Source organism: Manacus candei, unplaced genomic scaffold (assembly GCF_025592945.1).
Source record: "Manacus candei isolate 608988 ecotype Guabito, Panama unplaced genomic scaffold, ASM2559294v1 h1tg000086l, whole genome shotgun sequence".
Lineage (NCBI taxonomy): Eukaryota > Metazoa > Chordata > Aves > Passeriformes > Pipridae > Manacus > Manacus candei.
Genome location: NW_026138134.1, coordinates 5781045 through 5802034, shown reverse-complemented (window position 1 = coordinate 5802034; position 20990 = coordinate 5781045). Strand labels below are relative to the sequence as shown.

The 20990-nt window shown below is 62.3% G+C and overlaps 3 protein-coding genes across 4 annotated transcripts; all 3 read left to right on the top strand.

Annotated features, from left to right (window-relative positions):
* The first annotated feature begins 611 nt into the window (after positions 1–611).
* On the top strand, positions 612–5966 carry HINFP (histone H4 transcription factor). The gene is made up of 9 exons (XM_051812319.1): positions 612–917; positions 1630–1856; positions 2008–2119; positions 2589–2741; positions 3357–3434; positions 3526–3646; positions 3737–3875; positions 3974–4098; positions 4710–5966. Exons 1-9 carry the CDS (start codon positions 755–757, stop codon positions 5260–5262), a joined length of 1671 nt encoding a protein of 556 aa, XP_051668279.1. The 5' UTR covers positions 612–754; the 3' UTR covers positions 5263–5966.
* A 1295-nt stretch (positions 5967–7261) lies between these two features.
* LOC127482216 (complement receptor type 1-like) lies at positions 7262–9495 on the top strand. The gene is made up of 5 exons (XM_051812320.1): positions 7262–7374; positions 7654–7797; positions 8056–8223; positions 8361–8564; positions 8680–9495. The coding sequence occupies exons 1-5, from the start codon at positions 7311–7313 to the stop codon at positions 8691–8693; spliced, it is 594 nt and encodes a 197-aa protein (XP_051668280.1). The 5' UTR covers positions 7262–7310; the 3' UTR covers positions 8694–9495.
* A 547-nt stretch (positions 9496–10042) lies between these two features.
* On the top strand, positions 10043–18975 carry ABCG4 (ATP binding cassette subfamily G member 4). 2 transcript variants are annotated; one of them, XM_051812243.1, is made up of 15 exons: positions 10043–10564; positions 12020–12257; positions 14377–14494; positions 14569–14701; positions 14947–14997; positions 15152–15297; positions 15573–15696; positions 15924–16038; positions 16233–16372; positions 16484–16582; positions 16707–16875; positions 17408–17508; positions 17681–17839; positions 17959–18077; positions 18173–18975. In XM_051812243.1, exons 2-15 carry the CDS (start codon positions 12029–12031, stop codon positions 18396–18398), a joined length of 1929 nt encoding a protein of 642 aa, XP_051668203.1. In that variant the 5' UTR covers positions 10043–10564; positions 12020–12028; the 3' UTR covers positions 18399–18975. The 2 variants fall into 2 exon arrangements, with proteins under 2 accessions (XP_051668203.1, XP_051668202.1); XM_051812242.1 differs by lacking the exon at positions 10043–10564 and adding an exon at positions 10630–10769.
* The last annotated feature ends 2015 nt before the right edge of the window (positions 18976–20990 follow it).

The following is a 20990-nucleotide window of genomic DNA, read 5'->3' as shown; positions in this document are numbered from 1 at the left end:
AGACCTTAAAGATCATCCAGTCCCACCCACCTGCCATGGGCAGGGAGACCTTCCACAGACCAGGTTGCCACAACCTGCCCTTGGACATTTCCAGGGATGGGGAAACTCGGGGCAACCTGTGCCATGAACTGAAACACAACAAGTTCCACCTCAACACGAGGAAGAACGTCTTTCCGTGGAGGTGGCAGAGCACTGGAACAGCTGCCCAGGGAGGGCGTGGAGTCTCTGGAGACATCCCAACCCCACCTGGATGTGCTCCTGCATCACCTGCTCCAGGTGACCCTGCCTGGGCAGGGGGGGTTGACTGGATGATCTGCAGAGGTGCCCTCCGACCCCAGCTATTCAGTGATTCCGCGGAGAGCCGCCCTGGCTCCCGGGGTGCAGGTTTTCCCAAACCCAAACGGGAATTAATCCCGAGGCTGTTTGGAAGCCTCCCTCTCCCCGTTGGGACCCAAAGCGCCCCGGAACCTTAGCGAGGCGGCGCCGCTTTCTCGGCGGGCCCGCTCAGGTGCCGCGCGCGCGGCGCCTTCCCGCGCGGCGATTGGCCGGTGGGCTAAGAGGAGGGCGGTTCCTATTGGCTGTCGGGCGCGGTCCGTCGCGTTCCGGAGCCCCCCTGCGGGGCAGAGGCGGGCGGAGGGGCGGCGGCGGTAGGTGTTTTATTCCCGCTCTCCCCGCACCTCGCGGGGCTCCGAGCAGCTCCTGGCTGGCCGCAGGAGGCTTCAGTGGCTCTGCCCGGCTCCGGGGGGCCCCGGCCATGCCGCCGGGCAGGGCCGGCGGGAAGGGGGCCGTGGTGCTGCAGTGCGAGTGGCAGCAGTGCTCGTACGTGGCGGCGGGGATGGAGGAGTTCTGCGGGCACGTGGCGCAGCACCTGCAGCAGCACCTCCCCGGAGAGAACCGCGACGAGATAGACCCTCTGGGTAAGGGGCTGGAGGCCTTCTCGCTGTCCACTGCTCCCTGACAGGCGGGAGGAGCCGGGGGGGGCAGGAGTCGGGCTCTGCTGCCAGGGAACAAGGGACAGGCTGCGCCAGGGGAGGGCCAGGTTGGATATCAGGAGGCATTTTTTCGTGGAAGGGGCTGTCAGGCACTGGAAGGGGCTGCCCAGGGAGGTGGTGGAGTCCCCACCCCTGGAGGTGTCCAAGGAAGGACTGGACGTGGCACTCAGTGCTCTGGGCTGGGGGACAAGGTGGGCATGGGGCACAGGGTGGACTGGATGATCCTGGAGGTCTTTTCCAACCTGTGATTCCACGAGAAGAGAGGGTTTCTGGCCTCCTTCCTCCTCCCCTCCCTGAGCAGAGCAGTGCTGCCTGTTGCATTTTGCTTCCCCCAGCATTGACTTGGAGATAATTTGGCCTGTCACGTGACCTGCCTTCCCAGGGGAGGCTGCTGGGCTTTTTTGAAGTGTAGTTACTCTTTTCCTTCAGAGGAAGTGAAAAATACCAAGAGCAGCAGCTGGCAAAGGCTGTGTGTGCTCAGGTGGGGAGGCACCGAGTCGGATCTCAGCAAAACCCCCGTGGTGTTTTTTCCCCTGGAGGGTTTCCCCCTGACCAGTGGACTGGGTGATCTCAGAGGTGTTTCCCAGCCTGGCTGATGATCCTGTGATTCAGGCTGTGTGTGTTCTGTGTGTTGCAGAGGAGTACACGTGCCTGTGGCAGGACTGTGGGTTCTGCTCCCCGGAGAGCCCCTCCGACCTCGTGCGCCACGTCTACTTCCACTGCTACCACACCAAGCTCAAGCAGTGGGGGCTGCGGGCCCTGCAGAGCCAGGGGGACGTCAGCCACTGCCAGCTGGACTTCCAGAGCAGGAACATCATCCCTGAGATCCAGGAGAACTTCCTGTGCCTGTGGGAGTACTGTGAGGTGAGAACAGGGGGCTTGGTCTAACCGAGGGAGGGAGAGCTGCTGCTGCCCTGCACCCCGACCTGCTGGCTCTGCTGGGGCCTGTGTGAAAGCACCTGAGCTTGTGCTGATCTCTTTTTTTGACCCTGTTTTTTCTGTCCTTCCTCCCCAGAGATCCTTTGATAACCCTGAGTGGTTCTACCGGCACGTGGAGGATCACAGCTTCTGCTCCGAGTACAAGGCAGCAGGGAAGGAGAACCACGTGGTGCTCTGTGGCTGGAAAGGTTTGTGTGTGGCTCCAGGGCCTCTCCAGAGGGGCTTTGCACAGGGCTGGGTTGCAAATGTGGCACAGGAGAGCTCTCTGCTCCCTGGGAGGGTTTCAGGGAGCCCCTGGACCTTCAAAAATATGTGTGTCCGTGGTGCTGACAGGGAAATGTCCTGTAGGATTTGCCTCAGGGCATCCAGCTGAGTGCTTGACAAGGAACTTCTCGTTAATATTTGATTAGTCCCTAGAAGAAAAAGGCTGGAGTTTGATTTTATCTGTAATTTCCCCCTGTGTTTGTGCAGTTGCCTCAACTGCTGGTAGGGGTTGGGCCAGTTGTACACCAGCAACCTCACCCTGCTGTGCCCCTGCTCCCTGGGCTTTCTTGGGGCCTTGCTGCCCCAAAGAGAAGGAAGAAGGCTGGCAATCAGTCAGGCTGTGTGTCGTGGCCCAGCTGTGAGGGGTCTCACTGTGCTGTTGTTTGTGCCCAGACTGTGACTGCAGCTTCAAGGGGCGCTGCAAACTGCGGGAGCACCTGCGCAGCCACACGCAGGAGAAGGTGGTGGCCTGTCCCACCTGTGGGGGGATGTTTGCCAACAACACCAAGTTCTTCGACCACATCCGCCGTCAGACCGCCCTGGACCGTAAGCCAGGGGGCAGGGAGGGGGCAGGGGGGGATTCCTGGGGCTGGGATGTTTGGGAAGAGACCTCCAAGGTCATCCAGTCCAACCTGTGCCCGATGCCCACCTTGCCACCCAGCCCAGTCATTCCTCAGACACCTGCAGGGATGGAGATTCCAGACCTCCCTGGGCAGCCCCTTCCAATGCCTGACCACCCTTTCCAGGAAGAAATTCTTCCTGATGTCCACCCTGAACCTCCCCTGGCACAGCCTGTGTCTTCTGAGAAGTGTCCTCTTGCAGAGGCAGGGTTGGAGGGTTCACACTGTTCAGCCAGAACTGTTCCTCCTGCAGAGTCCCAGGCAGGGACTGGGATTTGCTGGCTCAATTCCCTGTGCTGACAGTGTGTGTGATGGTTGCTCCCCAGTTTCTGCACTGGGAGGCTGTACCTTTTGGTGTTTGCAAGTGTTGTTTTGGGTTTTTTTCAGTTTGGCTTTGTAGTCAGTGTGTGCTGTGTCTGCCTGCAGAGAAGGGTTTCCAGCTCCCCTGTAACCACCTCTGTTTCTCACTCGCTGCTCTTTGTGCTGTTCCCTCTGCTCTGATCTCCTTTCTCACCACCCTCCCCCTTCCTCCCTGTCCCAGAGCAGAGGTTCCAGTGTTCCCACTGCTCCAAGAGGTTTGCCACCGAGAGGCTGCTCCGCGACCACATGAGGAACCACGGTGAGTAAAGGCCCCTTCTCCCAGCTGAGCCCCTGAGGAGTGAGTGCTCTGCCCTGCTTTGGGGTCACATTTCCCCCTCTCCTTGGCACAGTGAACCACTACAAGTGCCCTCTGTGTGACATGACGTGCCCCCTGCCCTCCTCCCTGCGCAACCACATTCGCTTCCGGCACAGCGAGGAGCGGCCCTTCAAGTGTGACTACTGTGACTACAGGTGAGGGCCAGGGCTTTCCCTGCTCCCAGAGGCAGGTGTGTGCACGTGCCGCCACGTTCACAGCTCTGTTCCCTCCCCCTTGCCTTCCAGCTGCAAGAACCTCATTGACCTGAGGAAGCACCTGGACACGCACAGCAAGGAGCCGGCGTATCGCTGCGAGTTCGAGGCCTGCAGCTTCTCTGCACGGTCCCTCTGCTCCATCAAGCTGCACTACAGGAAAGTCCACGAGGTGGGAAGGCAGCAGGGCTTGCATTGCTCCTGTTACCCCGTGTCAGTCTTCCCAGAGAAGCTGATTCCCCCTTCCATGCCCTCTCTGTGCCCCCCCAGGGTGACTCGGAGCCCCGGTACAAGTGCCACGTGTGTGACAAGTGCTTCACACGTGGGAACAACCTCACTGTGCACCTCAGGAAGAAGCACCAGTTCAAGTGGCCCTCGGGGCACCCTCGCTTCAGGTACAGCCTGTGCTGAGCTCCTCTCTGCCTCCTCTCCAGGGCAGGGGATGGCTGGGGCTGTGTCCTGTGTCCTGCTGCAGCGCAGACCTGGCGGTGCTCGGGCTCTGATGTTTGTAGTGTGCTCAGTGTCTGGGCAGTAAACATTCAGTGGGATCTGGCACAGTGACAGGGCAGTGCTGGGAGGCAGCTCCAGCACTGGGTCAGAGATCTGGGGCAAGGGCAGCAGTGGGACACTCCTGAGCTTGGCAGGGACAGCTCCAGCTGTGCCCCTCTAGAGAGAGCTGCTGCAGGTCAATCCCTTGGCAGGTGCCTCTGCTGCATCCTCCCTAGGAAACTCCAAAGGGTTTCCAGAGCTGGGAGGGAAAGAGGATGGACTTAAATGCTCCTAGTGGAGCAGAGTGGTGGGAGGAGATGGGCTGGGGGGATGATCGAGGCTCGTGGCGCAAAGCTCGGGAGCTGCCACGTGGGTGTGGGTTTAGGGCTTTTATCTTACTTGCACAGTATTATCTATGCAGCACAGGGCTTTGAAACCTAGAATCCCCCTTCCTTGGCTGTTCCTGTCTCCTGGGAAGGGGAGTGTGACTGTCCATCCCCTTGCCTGTGTGTCCCAGGTACAGGGAGCACGAGGACGGCTACATGCGGCTGCAGCTGGTGCGTTACGAGAGCGTGGAGCTCACAGAGCAGCTCCTGAAGGACAGGGAGAAGCGTGGGGAGGCCCTCGAGGGCCCAGCTGAGTGCATGGTGCTGCCTGAGGGGGAGGGCAACCTGCAGGGCATCATCCTGGAGCCCCCAGCAGACGCTCCCCTGGCAGAGGAGAACAGGGGCTCTGAGCTGTGCCCGGCCCCGTGCTCTGCTGGCAGCCCTGAGCCAGCACAGCCCAGCGCCTTCCAGGGAGCTGCACTGTCGTCAGAGCAAGAGCCCAGCACCTTCCCAGGGCCTGCTTTGTCCTCAGAGCAAGAGCCCAGCACCCCCAGCAGCCCCATCATCCGGGTGGTGAACAGGACCAACGAGCACGGGGAGAGCGAGACTGTGTATTACGTGATGGCCAGCACGGCCCCAGAGGAGCAGGGGCCAGCCCCTGCAGGGCTGGCTGTGGAGCTGGAGGAGAATGTCATGGACAGGCTGCAGAAGACAGCAGAGGAGCTGGGCATCCAGATCGTGTGAGGTGCCCCCAGGCCTCTGTGCGTGGGGAAAACTTGGGCCTCCGTGGGATGTGCTGGTGGGGGAGGTTGGGGGGTGCCTGGGGGAGAGGCCTGGGCTTGTCTTCACCCTGTGCTGCCCCAGCCTGGCTGGCTGCTGGTTCTGGGCAGCATGGGCAGAGGGGAAGGACAGGTCTCTCAGCTGTGGATCAAGAGATGTGAGCTGGGAAGGGCTGTCTGTCTCCTCCTCTTGGGGATTAGGGACTAGCGAGCCTCTCCCACCCTCCCAGGAGGTTTGGCCTAGGCCTGGCCCAGGTAACTCATGGGTGATGTGGTCCCTTGCTGAGCCTGTTCCTCAGCCAGGACCTTTCCAGGCTGGATGGTGTGTGGAGCAGACACTGGTGCTGAAGCCTCTTCCCTGGGGAGATGTGTGGCCTTTAGCAGTGTCCTTGCCCATCCAGAGTTTCTCCAGGGGATGGCAGTGCCTTCATCAGCACGTCCCTGCACATCAGCTCTCCTGGTTGGCACCCCTGATCCCATGAGTGTCTGGGAGGAGAGGGCTGGAGGTGCTGTCCCTTGCAGGCCACTGCAGCACTGGGACACTGGGGAGCTTCCCTTCTGCTTTTGTCATTCCCTGGGTTTCCTCCCCACATTGGGGTTTGGGCTCCTGGTTGGGCAAAGTGTAATTTGGCACGACGAATAAAGATCAGGCTGCAAGGCTGAGCAGTGTCTGGTGTGTGTTCCAGCCCCACCCCTGCCAGCTGTGGTGTGAGGAGATGACACTGGAGTACCCTGAGCCTGCAGTGTGGGAGGTGGGCACTGAAGAGCTGCCAGGATCTCCTGACACCGTGCAGCTGGCACTGGAGTGTGCTGCTCCATGTCCCCAGAGGTGGCACTGGAGGGCCAGGTTTAGCTCTGGCACTCCTGTTCCTGCTGTGGGTTTGATTTTTGCTGCCTCCTCCAGGGCTGTCTGCTGCCTGCTCTGGCCTTTTGTGAACACAGGGAGTAGCCTGGATTTGTGAGCAGAGCCAGCTTGTCCTTTGTCAAGTGACTGGACAAGGACAGTGTGAATTTGGGGTCCCTGAGGTGACTTCTGTGCCCTCTCTACCCTGTGTGGAGGTGCTGAGCCCAGGTGGAGGCAGGGAGGCACCTTGCTGGATACTGAGTTTTTCCCCTTGCTCCTTCCTCAAGCAGCTTGAGCAAAAGCTGTTGGAATTCCAGTTTAATGGAGGAAATCCCTTTATCCTAAACCCTTGGCCATCTGCTCACTTTCCAGTTGCACCCACTGGCTGTGGTTTGGTGGCTGTGCCCTTGGGGTGGGGCAGTGATGAGAGCCGTGGGTGGGGGGCACTGAGCTGTGCAAGGTGCCATCCAGGGGCTGGGTATGGAGCAGGGATGAAGTGGGCAGAGCTGCCTGAAGGTGTCCTGGGGCTGGATCCGTGTGTGAAGGGCCATGTGCACCCCTGCACCCCAAAACTGTGCTCTCCAGGGGTGTGGGGCAGTGGAACACAAGTAGGGCCATGTACTGGGCACCCGGTGCTTGGGAGGTGTCCCAGCAGCCCTGGCAGCACAGAAGGCCAGAGGATGCTCCTAGATCCAGGCAGAGCATCCCTGGGCTTGGAATGCAAGGTTCAGGCCTTGCCCAGCCTTCCCTTCCCTGCTCCCTGGTCCTTGGCAGAGCTGGGCCAAGGATACCTTCGAGAGAAGGGCCCTGTGCCAGGTTTGCCTTCGCAGCACTCCCAGCCTTGGCCCTCATTCCAAAGTCCTGCCAGAGCCAGGGCTGTGCCTGCATTATGTTGGATGGAGTGGTGGGTGCTGGGAGTGGAGGAGAGGCTGGTAATGGCTGGGAGTTGTCCCTTTAAACACCGGGTCCAGGCAGGGTAAATCTGCCAGAGATTATCTGCTGGGGAGAGGATTGGCATTAGCGGGAATGTCTCCTCCCTTCCCCCATGTCCTACAGCAGCCCCTGTCCTGTGTGTGAGTGTATGGAAAACCAAGTTCACTTTCTCCTGGGCGAGCAGAGAGGGGGGTCTGTGGTCTGAGGGGCGAGGGGAGGAGGGCAGAGTGTGCACCATGGCACTGGGCCTCCTCTTCCTCGCCGTGCTGGCCACGCTGGTCTCCTGCGAGGACCCAGAAGGTAACAGGGTGTTTTTGGGGGGATGAGGGGCTTGCAGGGTGCCCCAGAGCTGCTGGACCAGTCTTCCCCAGTAAGGAACAAGGCTTCTGCCACACTCCTGTGCTGGGGCTTGGCACAGGGGAAGTGGGAGCTGGGGTCTGGGAGTGAGGGCACTCACCACAGCGAGGGTTGGGGGTGGGCTGAGAGGAGTTTTGGTGGGCTCAAACACCTCCCTGTGGGACTCTGAGGGCTGGGGAGCTGGTGGGAATGGTGGTCCTCACCCCCCAGCCTTGCTCTCAGTGGCACCAGAAGACCTGGATACCTACTGGTCTGGCACAGCCCCCATCTGCGTGGGGGGCTGCAAGGGGAAGCACAAGGAGCTGAAGAGGAGCCAGTGTGGGAACGGCAGCTGCTGCTGGCTGGGCTACAAATCCTTCTGCAGAGGTAAAACCAAAGCGGGAAGAGCGGGGCGGGGGTCCTGGGGCTGCTGCAGGGCTGGGCACGGGCAGCCTGAGGAGGGCAGGGTTTGTGCCACACACACATGTGTGTGAGTCCCTGCAGCAGCCTGGCCCTGGGGCCACGTGGGGACACAGATCCTGCCCAGCCCCTGGTCCCCATCCAGGACCCCCAGCCCTGCCTGGGGCACCCCTGGGGCTACTGGTTGCACAGGGCGGTGGCAGACGGGACCCTCCGTGTTGGCAGTGAACTGCGGGCGGCCCGAGGCGGATTTCAACTCGGTGGTGCACGGGAACGACTGGTGGGTGGGCTCCGTGGTGCGCTACAGCTGCCGGCCCGGCTTCCTGCTGCTGGGGGACCCGGTCAGCGCCTGCCAGTCCGACGGCCGCTGGACCCCCAAGCCCTCCTGCCTCCGTGAGTACAGCGGGGGGCACGCCGAGCCCCCTGCCCGCACGGGGACGGGGCTGCAGACGTGCCCCCGGACCCCCTTTCCCCCGGGAAAGTGCCCCGCGGTGGGCACCCTTCGACGCGCCCTGTCCCTGCTCCCGCAGGGATCTGCCTGCGGGGTCGCATCGAGATCAGCGAGCGGGACATCACCGGGAAGTGCTCGTCGTCCTGCAGCTCCCAGGCCCACCTGGGGGCCTCCCTGAACCGCGGCTGCATCAAGATCTCGTCCTGTGTCACCAAGCGGTCGGGCTGGGCGCGCTGGTTCCAGCGCTGTGACATCTGTGAGTGCGACTGCCACGTGCCCTGCGGTGAGTGCCGGCGGTGCCAGCCCTGCCCTGGGGCCGCTGCTCTGCGGGAAAGGTTGGCACTGACTCCTGGGGGCTGCAAACAGCTCAAAATCTGCTGCCTTTGCTCCCCTCGCAGGTTCCTCCAGCTAGAGCTGGGCCATCCAGGGCTGTGGCCCCACGCTGAGGGAGGCTTCCACCCTGGGTGTCTGTTCCCTCCACCACGTGTCTCCATTGCTTCCATAAGCTCCATCCATCCCGAGGCTGCCGTCTGAGAGGAGAAGAGATGTTCTGGACTCACCCTTGCAGGGCTGCCTTGCTGTCTGGCCCTGAACATCCATGACAGAACCAGGACAGGCTCCCTCTGCCACTGCCACTGTCCTGGAAGTGTGTGAGCCACCACGGGGACACACTCACAGCCACTGTAGGAAGGTCCTAGCTGGAGACCAGAGGGATGCTGAATGTGCCCATGGCACTACCCACCAAGCCTGGCTTGGCACTGGACTCCATCCCTGCTTCCTTCCACCTTGAAATGACTCCCCAGCAGGATGCTGCAGCAGTCTCTGGTTGCTGCATGGCCACCAGCCTGGGCTCAGGATCTCCCAGCCCTGACTCATGCAGCTGAACAGGAAGGGGTTTAGCATCAAGAGTGTCCCTCCCAGGCCCACCTTGTGCCCACCTGCAGGGCAGCAGGGCTGTTTGGCACCGCACAGAGGGGGCCTGGGCTGAGACTTGCTAATGGTGAGTGGCCTGGGGGTGGGAGGCAGAGTGAACTGGGCGAGTACCATGTGCCTTTTGCTCCATGAGGAGATGACTCAAGACCTCTGTGTGCAGCTTGGCTCCATGGCTACCTCCTCATGCCCTCCCCTGGCCCAGCCCGTGGGCTGCTTTGCCCCACGGCCTCCCCTGGCTTGACTGTGCTCTGCCAGGAGGCCAAACCACTGCCCCGAGCTCTGTCCCAACCCAAGGCTGGCTGTGGGAGGGGGGAAGCTCTCCTTGGCTCAACAGATGGTTTTTTAATTAATACTCTTGTTAGTGCCACTCATTTCCATATGTCTTTCGTGCTTAAGTGCTGTGGTGGGTGAGAGGTGTGAGTAACAGTGAGGATGGAGCCAGGCACGGTGGAGGTGCAGGGGGATGGCAGATCCTGCAGGATGAGCTGCACAGGGGAGGGTGTGCTGGGGGCAAAGCCCTGGGGAGCCAACCCCATATCAAGACCCTTTGGGGCCAGTTTTCACCCCACCAGCCCCAGCTCTGGGTGCCCGGGGTGGGTTTCCCAGGCACTGCTCTGTGTGGCAGCCCTGGTTTCACCCAGGGGTGGCTGCACGGGGGTCAGTGCAGGGCAGAGTGGGGGCAGGAGTGGGTTTAGGGGGTCTTGGGCTCACTCAGGGAGTTTTGGGGCTCATTCAGTGGGTTTTGGGCTGAGGTGGCAATGGAGGAACTGCGGGGAGGGGTGTCCCAGATGCGAACGGGAGCAGGGGGGTGCGGAGGCAGGGCTGGCAAAGCTCAGGCGTGTGCGCCGGAGATGCTCAGGGCCTGCTGGCAGGCAGGCAGAGGAAATAGGGTCGGTCCCTTTAAGAGGATTTTTTCGCTGCCTGGCAGCGCTGCCCGCCCGGGCAGCCCATCCATCCATCCATCCTGCCGCCCATCCCGCTCCCCGCCCGGCAACACCGGGAACGGGGCTGGCGGAGAGGGGCACCCCCGAGCAGCGGGGGCTGCTGGCCACTGTGGGGCCGCTGCTAGCCACTGCGGGGGTGCAGCTAGCCACTGCAGGGCCGGGGCGACCCCCGCCCGCCCCGCCCGCCCAGCCCCGCGGAGGGATGGGGAGGAGAGCCCGGCCGGGGACCCCGGGCAGCGCCCAGCGCGGCTGTCGCTGCTGAGAACCGCCCGCCGAGCCGAACCGAGCCCCCCGCCCCGCCCGGCCGGGCCCCCCGGACATCGCCCCTTTGTCTGCGGAGGAGGAGGAGGCGAGGCGGGGGCGCTGCGGGAGCGGAGCCGCCGCGCCCGCACCCGCACCCTGCCAGGTGAGGCTGCGGGAGAGCCGGGACCCCTCCCCGGGCCGGGGGGGCAGGGGATGGAGGGGGCCGGCGGGGAGCGGGGATGGAGAGAAGGAAGAGCATCCTCGGCAAAGCCTTCCCGTCCCCACCCCGCGCCTCGGGGCTGGGCTAAGCCGCGCAGAGCCGCTTGCGGGGTTTAGCGCTCCCTGAACGCCCAGCCGGAGGAGTCAAGGTGAGCCCGAGGGCGCTCCGTGCCCGCTGCCCCCCCTGAACCCCGCGTTCCCGCACCCCGCGGATGCTGGGAACCCCCACCCCTCCTGCCCACCTCTCCCTCCTCGGGGCTGGGCTGGCTCCCCTCCAGTCCTGGAAGGGCTCTGCCCGCAGCGGGGGCTGGGCTGGGGGCTCTCCCGCAGCTCCCGGCCATCCCGCTGCCCCTCGCCGCTCCCGCCGCAGCGAGGCACTGCCCGCAGCCCCGGCTGGATGTAGGTTAGCGAGGCGGGGGGACCCCCGCCTGGGAGGCGAGGTGGGCGCTGGGCACAGCCCAGGCTCCTTTTCCTGCTGCTGCAGGGCTCCCCGACCCCCTCCCAGGCTCTGAGACCCGAGGTTAGTGCGTTCCCCCCCCGCCTGGCTCCGCATCCCCCCAGCACCGCAGAGCCCCCAAGCCAAGTGGAGACACGAGGAGCTGGGCTGTGCTGCAGCCGGCAAGGGGAGGACTGCAGGCAGGAGAATTTCGGGCAGGTGTGGGGGTCAGTGTCATGGCCCCAGTTAAGTGCTGGCCTGCTCTCTGAGGCTGTGCTGGAAAGAGCCAGGGAGGTGAAATGATGAGCTGAGGGAGGCAGAGAATGTCTGGCACTAGTAGGGTCCCCTCCCTGTTCTGTTAAGACTATCCCAGTAAGCCCACGAGGACCCCGGGCTGGGATCTAGTCTGTCCAGGACTGGTCTGCCCCAGGAGCCTGGGTGAGGCACAGCCAGGCTTTGTCCAAGAAAACAGCTGGAACAGTCAGCTTGCTTAGGATTTCATGCCTGTGTTCCCCCAGGCCAGGCCAGGCAGGGGCAGTTCCTGGTGAGCCTTTGGGGACATCGAGGTGTAGGGCAGAACATGAGCTCTCCCACCTCCTACCCTGTGACAGACAGGACTGGGGCAGGCAGCCCAGCAGCCCCGGGGCTGGCAGAGCTGAGCACGCTGCCAGCTCTGCTGCCAGAGCCGGACCAGCCGCAGGAGGTGCATCAATTATTGACTGTGGAGCTGATCAGCTGCTCCCCGTGAGCCCCTCAGTGCAGAGGCTCAGCCACCCTGTCCGGGTCCATCCTCCCATCCAGATGTGGGTGCTGGAGCCAGCTGGGCAGCGCATCACAGGGCAGGGGGGGCAGTGAGGCCTGGAGCCAGCAGGGAAGGGTGAGAGAGGACTTGCTGTGGGCTGGTCCCTGCAGTCCCTGAGAGAGGCAGCCGGCTGCGAGCCCATCCCTGTGCGCTTCCCACAGAGCGGCAGGATGGCGGAGAAGGGCATGGATCCCGCCTGCGTCTCCATCGCCCTGGAGGACACGGTGTGCCACGCCAGCCCCCCGGACGCCCCGCTCCTCACCACCCACTTGAAGAAGGTGGAGAACCACATCACGGAGGCCCAGAGGTTCTCCCACCTCCCGAAGCGCTCGGCCGTCAACATCGAGTTCATCGACCTGTCCTACTCCGTGCGGGAAGGATCCTGGTGGAGGAAGAGAGGTGGGAGCTGGCGGGTGGGGAAGGGCAGGGCAGAGACACCCCGCTCCTGTTGTGCATGCCATGATCTCACCCTGCTCTGTCCGAGTGCCAGGGGCTGTTTGCAGCCCTGCTGTGTCTGGCTGTTGGTGCTGGGTGCCCGTGGGAGGAGGGAAGGCTTCGTGTCCCACAGTAGTTGCTGTGCAATGCAGGAGGAAAGCACAGCGCATTCCAGGGAAACCTCTGGCCAGGGCTGTGTGGGGAGAGAGCTGGGGCAGAGATGCTGGGGCAGCCAGGGTGGCTGGGTTTCCCCAGCACTGCTGTTCGGGGTATGATGGCTGTGTGGGATGTGCCGGCAGTGGGAGACCCCGGGGGTGCCCCTGCTCAGAGCCTGGCAAGGAGAACGTGTGGTTTGCAGGGGATTTCCTCTCCAGTGGCTCCCTGTGCAGCTGAGGCCACGATTCCCTTTGCTGTGTGTGACTCTGGCCGAGAGCTCAGGGAGGGGAGAGGGGAGGCAGATGGCGGCTGGTGGGTGGTAGTCTGCTTTAATTAGCGCTCTCGGTTAATGGGATGCCAATCAGGCAGCCCGATAAGATGGAGGGGGAGCTGATCTCCAGAAGGCAGGCAGGGATGAGAGGGGACCGAGGTCACAGCGCTGCCCAGAGAGGTGCCCTGCCAGCCAGGAGTGCTGGGTGGAGCCTCTGCCCCTGACCCCAACCAGGCTGTGCAGCTCGGGAAACCGAGGCACTGAGAGATGTGGGGACCAGCCCCAACATCCCAGAGGATGCTGCCCGCCTGTTTATTTGGGATGCTGAGGAAACATCCCGGGGGGAGCCGCGGCTCAGCCGTGGGTTGTGCTGTAGCTCCCGGGGAGGGGACCGGCTGCTTGCCTTGCAGGGAGGGAGGGGGAAAAGCTCGGGAAGCTGGACCCCATGTGAGATGCCGGGGAGTACTGGGGTCCCCCGGTGGGAGGGCCGCTCTTCTCCGCCAGGCCAGGCAGAGGCGGAGGAGCCGGCGGGGGGGCTCGCGGTGCCTTTGTCCACAGCCCCCAGCTCCGGCTGCCCCGCTGTGCTGAGGAAGGAGGTTACTGGCAGTCAATGAACGCGAGTAACCGCTGCGCAAGCTGCAGTGGCGCCGACGTGAGCAGCATGCGCGGTGCGGGGCCGTGCGTGGTGCCCGGGGGGGCTGCCGGGCACGCTGGGCTCTGCTGCCACCCTGCACAGCCCCCTGCCCTCCCCTCGCTGCCCCTCTGCCAGCGGGACCCGCTGCCGTGCGCGGGGTGCCAGCTCCGAGGGGTGCAGAGGGGCAACTGGGGATGCTGGTGCTGGGCACCCTGCCCAACACCCCCCTATCCTGGGCATGGACAAGCCAGAGGGGCTCCCCACAGTGCGGTGGGACCGTTATGGGAGATGGATTTATTGCCCCTGTCCCACACCACCTGCCCCCGTGGGGCGCAGAGGGGGCGTGTTTCCCTCGGGGAGATGCTCAAGCTCATTCCGTGATCCCAACATCCCGTATCCCGTATCCCGTTGCTCTCCTGGCCAGGGCTGCGTTTTGGGAGCAGCTCCTGAGAGCCCGAGGCTGTGCTTGTTCCCTGTTCCCGACACATCATGTTCCTTCTGCCAGAAAATGCTAATCAGCTGCGTTTAAAGCGGAGATAATTCCAGGTCTGATTAGCAGTGGCTGCTGCCGGGCGGCACAGCGTGAATGCCAATGAAGGCAAGAGCCAGGCCTCCAGTAGGATTGGGGACTGCCTGCCCCGTGCTGCCCTGCTCCTCCCTGTGCCTCTCCCCTGGCCCCAGGGATTGGGATCTGAAGACATGCCCAGGACCGATGTCACAGCCTGGTAATCTCCCTTAGCAGCTCTGTGACCTGACCCAGGGATTTCCCTGGTCTTTGCTGCAATCCAGGTCATGAGCTTCTTCAGCACTGGAAATCAATGGGATCAGCCAAGGCCCAGGGTCAGGGATCATGCTGGAGGTGATCCTGCTGTGGCCATAGCCCTGGGGACGCTGATGGAGATGGTGCAGCCCCTGGCACGGCACATGGAAACCCTGAGGTCCCCCAGATGCCAGGATGGCATTGCAGTCCCTGTAGCCCTGCTGCCCTGTGAATCCAACCCCCTGCTGCTCTCTCCCTCCAGGGTACAAGACTCTCCTAAAATGCCTGTCAGGGAAGTTCTGCCAGCGGGAGCTCATCGGGATCATGGGCCCCTCGGGCGCCGGGAAGTCCACCCTCATGAACATCCTGGCTGGCTACAGGTGAGGCTGGGGAGGGCTGGGGGTGCAGAGCTGGGGGTCCTGTGCTGCAGTCCCTCACACCTCCTTTCCTGCAGGGAGACTGGTATGAAGGGGCAGATCCTGGTGAACGGGCGGCCGCGGGACCTGCGCACGTTCCGCAAGATGTCCTGTTACATCATGCAGGACGACATGCTGCTGCCACACCTCACCGTGCTCGAGGCCATGATGGTGAGCTGGGCCAGGCAGGAGCCTGCTGGGCTCTCTGGGCTGTGTCCTCGGGCACTGAGCCCACGCTGGCATCAGGCATTTCCAAGGGCTCTCTGGAATGCGGGAACAGAATCCTGCTGTTCTTGCTGCCTTCACCCCCAGCTGCTGCTCTGGGCTCTTGCCTGGGCAGGGCTGGGGCCACAGTGCTGCTGGGTCTGTTCCCTGCATCTGACAGTTGTGTCTCCCTGCCCCTCTTCTCCCTGCAGGTCTCTGCTAACCTGAAGCTGAGCGAGAAGCAGGAGGTGAAGAAGGAGCTGGTAAGTGCAGAGGAGGGTGGGCCCAGAGCCCCTCACCTCTCCCCAGGTGGAGACAGCGGGTCCCTGAGGGGACCGAGGGGCTCCCAGCGAAGGGAGGTGGCAGAAATGGGATGAAAGGCCATGAAAGCCTCATTCACCATGGGCTGTCTCACAGGTGAATGAGATCCTGACAGCCCTGGGGCTGCTGGAGTGCTCGTACACCCGCACCATCTCCCTGTCGGGGGGGCAGCGCAAGCGCCTGGCCATCGCCCTGGAGCTGGTCAACAACCCCCCCGTCATGTTCTTCGATGAGCCCACGAGGTGAGGACACAGGGATTGGGGCTCCCCAGCACTGCCCAGCTGGGCTTCCCCTGCCAGGGGCACTGGGGTGGCCAGTACCCTCCGGTGCCCACCTGAGGGTGGGGTGGGACTGTGCCCAGGGTCTCCAAGAGGGCTGGGGCTGATGTTCCTCTCCACTGATCTGAGAGGAGGGTGCCCACAAGCAGTGGCATCTTTAGGATGTACTCCTGCTCCTCTCAACTCTGTCCTTCTCTCTCTCTGCTCTCTCCTCTCTGCCCCTTCCTGCGTGCCCACAGTGGCCTGGACAGTGCCTCCTGCTTCCAGGTGGTGTCCCTGATGCGCTCCCTGGCTCAGGGTGGGCGCACCATCATCTGCACCATCCACCAGCCCAGCGCCAAGCTCTTTGAGATGTTCGACAAGGTTTGGGCTGGGATGGGACACGGGGATCTTCAGGGGGTCCCTCTGGCTCTAAGGGCCAGGAGAGAGGCCGGGGGGGGGGGGCTGCAGGCATTTGACTCGGGGTTTGTGTGGCACACAGGGGTGTGGCAAGGGTGCCCTGTGACACCCCAGGGTGGGGAGGTGGATGGGAACAGGTGATAGTGCCCTGGCTGCTCTTCACCTGCCATATTCCCGGCTTTCTCTTGCAGCTGTACATCCTGAGCCAGGGCCAGTGCATCTTCAAAGGCGTCGTGACCAACCTCATCCCCTACCTGAAGGGTCTTGGCCTCCACTGCCCCACATACCACAACCCTGCCGACTTCAGTGAGTGCCCCTACCCCAGCTGGGGCTGCGCAGGGTGGCGAGGTCCAAACCCAGAGCCCAAGCCCTGGGGGCTGCCCGGTGCTCCTCCAGGTTGCCCAGGGGAGATGCCTGTGCCCTTCCTGTCAGGTGCTGGCTGGGGAAGTGGTGGCAAGGGCTGGCTCAGCACCTCTCAGGGGTCCTGTGTCCCCCCCCAGTTATTGAGGTGGCCTCAGGAGAGTACGGGGACCTCAACCCCGTCCTGTTCCGCGCCGTCCAGAATGGCATGTGCACCATGGCTGAGAAGAAGAGCAGCCCTGACAAGGCAGATTCATCGTGCCCAGCACACTGTGGGACGGTGAGTGGGGTCGGAGGGGCCTCCTGCAGGTGCCCACCCAGGGTGCTGTCCTAGCAGGGACCCCGTGTTGTCGACTTGACCCACACTCCTGACTCGCCCGTGGCCTTGCAGGACGTGGATCACATCGAGAGCCACACGTTTGCCACCAGCACTTCAACCCAGTTCTGCATCCTCTTCAAGAGAACCTTCATCTGCATCCTGAGGGACACGGTGAGGGCAGAACAGGCTGGGACAGGGCTCAGGGGATGGGGCCTGTTGGGCACCTGGGGCTGGCAGAGGCAAGGATTTAAATGGGGGCTGGAGGGGGCTCAGGCTGTGCCCTCTCTGCCTGCAGGTGCTGACCCACCTGAGGTTCATGTCCCACATCTGCATCGGGGTCCTCATCGGGCTGCTCTACCTGCACATCGGCAACGACGCGGGCAAGGTCTTCAACAACACCGGCTTCCTCTTCTTCTCCATGCTCTTCCTCATGTTTGCTGCCCTGATGCCCACCATCCTCACCTGTAAGGAGCTCCTGCCCCACAACCCCCAGCCCTGCTCCCAGCCCTCGGGGTGCTCCAGCTGAGTGCTGGGCAGCGTGGGGGGCAGCCAGATGACTTGGACAAGAGGGGGGGGAAAAGACAGGACGGGGGGGGGGAAATCAAACAAAGAGGAGGAGAGGAAAATTCTGCTCATGTGTATTGCAGTTTTGGCTCCTGTTTGGCTGTGATGTGCTTCTGGGTTCAGCAGAATGCTGGGTTATTATTTTTTCTCTGATAAACTGTCTGTAAAGCTGTGTTTTCAGCCACTTTAACTCTCTTTCACTTCCTCGAAAAGTTTGCCTAAAAGCCCCCAGCCAAGCTGACTTTTCCATGAGGAAAAAATCAGTGTCTGATTTATTTATTTTTTTTCCCTGATGAAGACTTGGGCAGAGGCAAGAGGTTACCTGGAGCTCTGTGCTGGGGCAGCATCACCCCTGCCTGCACCAGGACGGGTGGGAGTGGGGCTGGAGCCCCCCAAGACACTGCTGGCTGCTAACTCCTTGTTCCCACACAGTCCCCCAGGAGATGACTGTATTCCTGAGAGAGCACTTGAACTACTGGTACAGCCTGAAAGCCTATTACCTGGCAAAGACCATGGCAGATGTGCCCTTCCAGGTGAGCCTTCAGCTGGATTCAACCACAACCCTGACGATGCTGTGCCCTGTTGGCACAGCCACTTGTCCCGTGCCCAGGCTGGGCTTTGTGGGGTGCCTGCACCCCCCAGGAAGGGTGTGTGGGGTGAGCGTGCCCGTGGGTCCAGCAGGGTGGTCTCTGTGCCCCTGTGCAGGTGATCTGCCCCATTGCCTACTGCAGCATCGTGTACTGGATGACGGGCCAGCCCCCCGAGGCCACGCGCTTCCTGCTCTTCTCCGCCCTGGCCACCGCCACGGCCCTGGTGGCCCAGTCCCTTGGGCTTCTCATCGGAGCTGCTTCCACCTCCCTGCAGGTCAGATGGGGCTTTGCCCGTCTCGTGGAGGCTTGCAAGGTGTTCCATGGCAATTTGGGGGTGCAGGGGGAGTGGTTCACCCCTGGACAAGGATGTGACACCCCGCTTGTGCTCCCCAGGTGGCCACCTTTGTGGGACCCGTCACTGCCATCCCCGTCCTGCTCTTCTCGGGCTTCTTTGTCAGCTTCAAGACCATCCCCACCTACCTGCAGTGGAGCTCCTACGTCTCCTACGTCAGGTGGGACCCCATGCTCTGGCCAGAACTCCTGTCCTGGGCTCCCAGGGGGCTCCTGTGGGGCCCTGGGTGACTCTCTCGGGTGTGCTCTGCCCTAGGTACGGCTTCGAGGGCGTCATCCTCACCATCTACGCCATGGAGCGCGAGGACCTGGAGTGCCTCGAGGACTTCTGCCCTTTCCAAAAGCCCATCAAGATCCTGCAGGAGCTGGACGTGGAGGAGGCCAAGCTCTACCTGGACTTCCTCATCCTGGGCATCTTCTTCGTCATCCTGCGGCTCCTGGCTTACCTGGTCCTCAGGTACAAGGTCAAGTCAGAGAGATAAAGGGCCCCCACGGCCACTCCCGGGCCTGGCCTGCTGTGAGGGACCCTCTGTGGATGGACACGGTGCTCCTGGCAGGCCACAGACCGTGGCAGAGGCACCGCTGGGTGCCAGCCAGGCCTGGCTCAGTCGAGAAGGGTTTTGAGACATCTCGGAACTGTTTTAACCTTTCCACACACACTCTTCATTGCAAAACGTTTTGTACAGCCCTGGCATGTGCCACCCTCTCTCTCCCGGGAACCGCTGGACCCCACGGAGGAGGTTGGGTGCCCTCTTGTCACCCCTGGGACAGCAGGGACGCTCCCGAGGAGGTGGCTGTGTGCCCAGCAAGGCTGAGAGGAGCCCGCTGCTCCAGGCAGGGGGGAGCAGCACCCAGGGGCTGGAGCTGGGAGGAGAGAGCAGCACAGCCCAGGCTGGGAGTGCAGCACATGGCCCCGTTCCTCGTCCTGGCTGGCACCACGTGAGTCAGTGCTGAGAAGAGCCCAAAGATGCAATAGGCCAAGTTGCACAAGGCTTTAGTGTTTCCTGTTGCTGCATCTCCTTCTTCTTTCAGCACAAATCTTTCCTCTTTTTTTTTCTTTTTTTTTTTTAATTTTTCCCTCTTTTTTTTTTTTTTTCCCCACAAACCCCACTGCACCCCAGAGGGGAAAGGGAGCCAGCAGCCAGCAGGCAGAGGAGGACCTGGGGCTCTGTCTCAGACTTCTGCTCTTGGTGCCATCCTCAGAGATGGGATCTTCCAACCCGGGGATATGGCAGGGTCTGCAGGAGTAGGACAGTAATCTCAGACCTTAGGGAGTCTCATGTTCAGTCCCTGTCGTCTTTGGGGTCTCAGACAAGAGGGTCTGACCCAAATCAACCAACGTGGAGAGAAGTGACTGGTCTCTTCGAGTGCTTGCATGGAGCAAGGAGGATTTAAGTTGCCACACCCTGCCAGTGCCAGGAGGCTGGAAAGCAGGGCTGGGCTCAGCTATGCCATCACTGGAGGAGAAGAGCTGGCCCTGAGCCCTTCCCTTGCAACCTCTCTCCTCCCAGCACAACTGTGGCTGTCTCAGCAGGACAGAGCAGAAGAGCCTCGCTCAGCACTGGCTGTGCAAGGAGGGGATGGCAGGGACACCCAGCCTTGTCCCAGTGCCAGCCTCCCTCCAGGGTGACACTGTGCAGAAGGGAGTCCCAGCAGGGCCTGGAAACCAGGTGAGCTCTCAGAGCAGTTTGTTTGCAGCGGGTGTGACCCGGACACTGGGAAGGGCTCTGAACCTTGTGACTGGTATCAGGAAAACGTCCCTCTTGGCAAGTGTCTCCTCTGAGGTCACCTCCCTCTCCACACACCTTGCAGAGGGAAGGCAGGTCGGGGCACCCTGCTGGCTCTCCAAAGGAACTGAGCTGAGCCTGGAGCTGGTGGGGCATCTGCACGTGCTGCTGTGCTGGGAACACAACATGCTGCTTAGCTGCACAGCACAGGCTCTGTGTGTGCTGGCACTGGTGTCACTGGGCTGCACTGGTCACCCACACACACGGGATCCCCTTGGTTTTTAGATGGGGAAGGCAGCTCTGCCCTACCCTGGTGTGCTGGCCCCGGGTCAAGTGCAGCCTGGGAGGTGCTGCTGCTGGCACTCTGAGCAGCCAGGGATTGCAGGGCAAATGCCAGACTTCAGCAAAGTCCTGGAGGCTGATCTTTGATTTCACTGGCTCGTGCTGGGACTGCACAGCAAGGTCTGGCTGGCCTGGCACTGATGCTGGGCACTCAGCAAAGCCGAGCTTCCCCTGCCTGGAGAGGTGGCTGCCAGGGAGGTTTGGCCACAGGGCTCTCCTGCACAGAAGGTCTGGAAGCAGGACATACCCTGGTGCCCTTTCCATGCTGGGTATCGGGGTCTTCCACAGGGGCTGTTTTCTGACTTATCACTATCCCTCACAAAATTCCCCTCTGGGAATTCCTCCTGGATCTTCCTTCACTGCCGGCCCCATGCAGGGAGCTGTGCCAGCTGGGGGGCTGCAGTCTCCCGGGCAGGGGCACAGTGGAGTGGGGAATGGTCCCTGTGCCTGCTCTGTCACGAGGTGGATGGATGGGCAGGGAGCCAGGGGGATGGTGGGGCTGTGGGCTGTCACCCTTCTTCCACCTCCTTGTCCGTGGAGCTGATGGGACTGATGCCCTGCTTCTGTCCTGCTCTTGAGCTGGGACTAGTTAAGCCTGGCTGGGCTGAGGGTTTTCCCAGGATGGATCCCGAGCTGGTAGGAGGTGTCAGTGGGGCAGCTCTGCACAGCTCCTGCCTGCTCCTGGCATTTGGGCCCTGCTTCCTGCACACCAGAGGCACTGCCATCCCCAGCGCTGTGTCCTGCTGCTTCCTGCACCTTCCAGAAGGTACCACCTGGACACCCCTGTGCCATCACTGCTGCTCCCAGGAGGACCAGGACAAGATAGGCTAGTGATGGAGTGGAGCAAAGGGCAGCAGGAGGCAGCAGGCACCTGTGACTGCCACTGCCCGTGTCCCTCAGGCACAGGGATGCTCAACACGAGGCTTTGGGATGGGCTGGCTGAGCTCAGAAGAAGACTGTTGGGGCAGGTACCTCCTCAGGTGGCTGCTGGGACCAGCCTGTCCG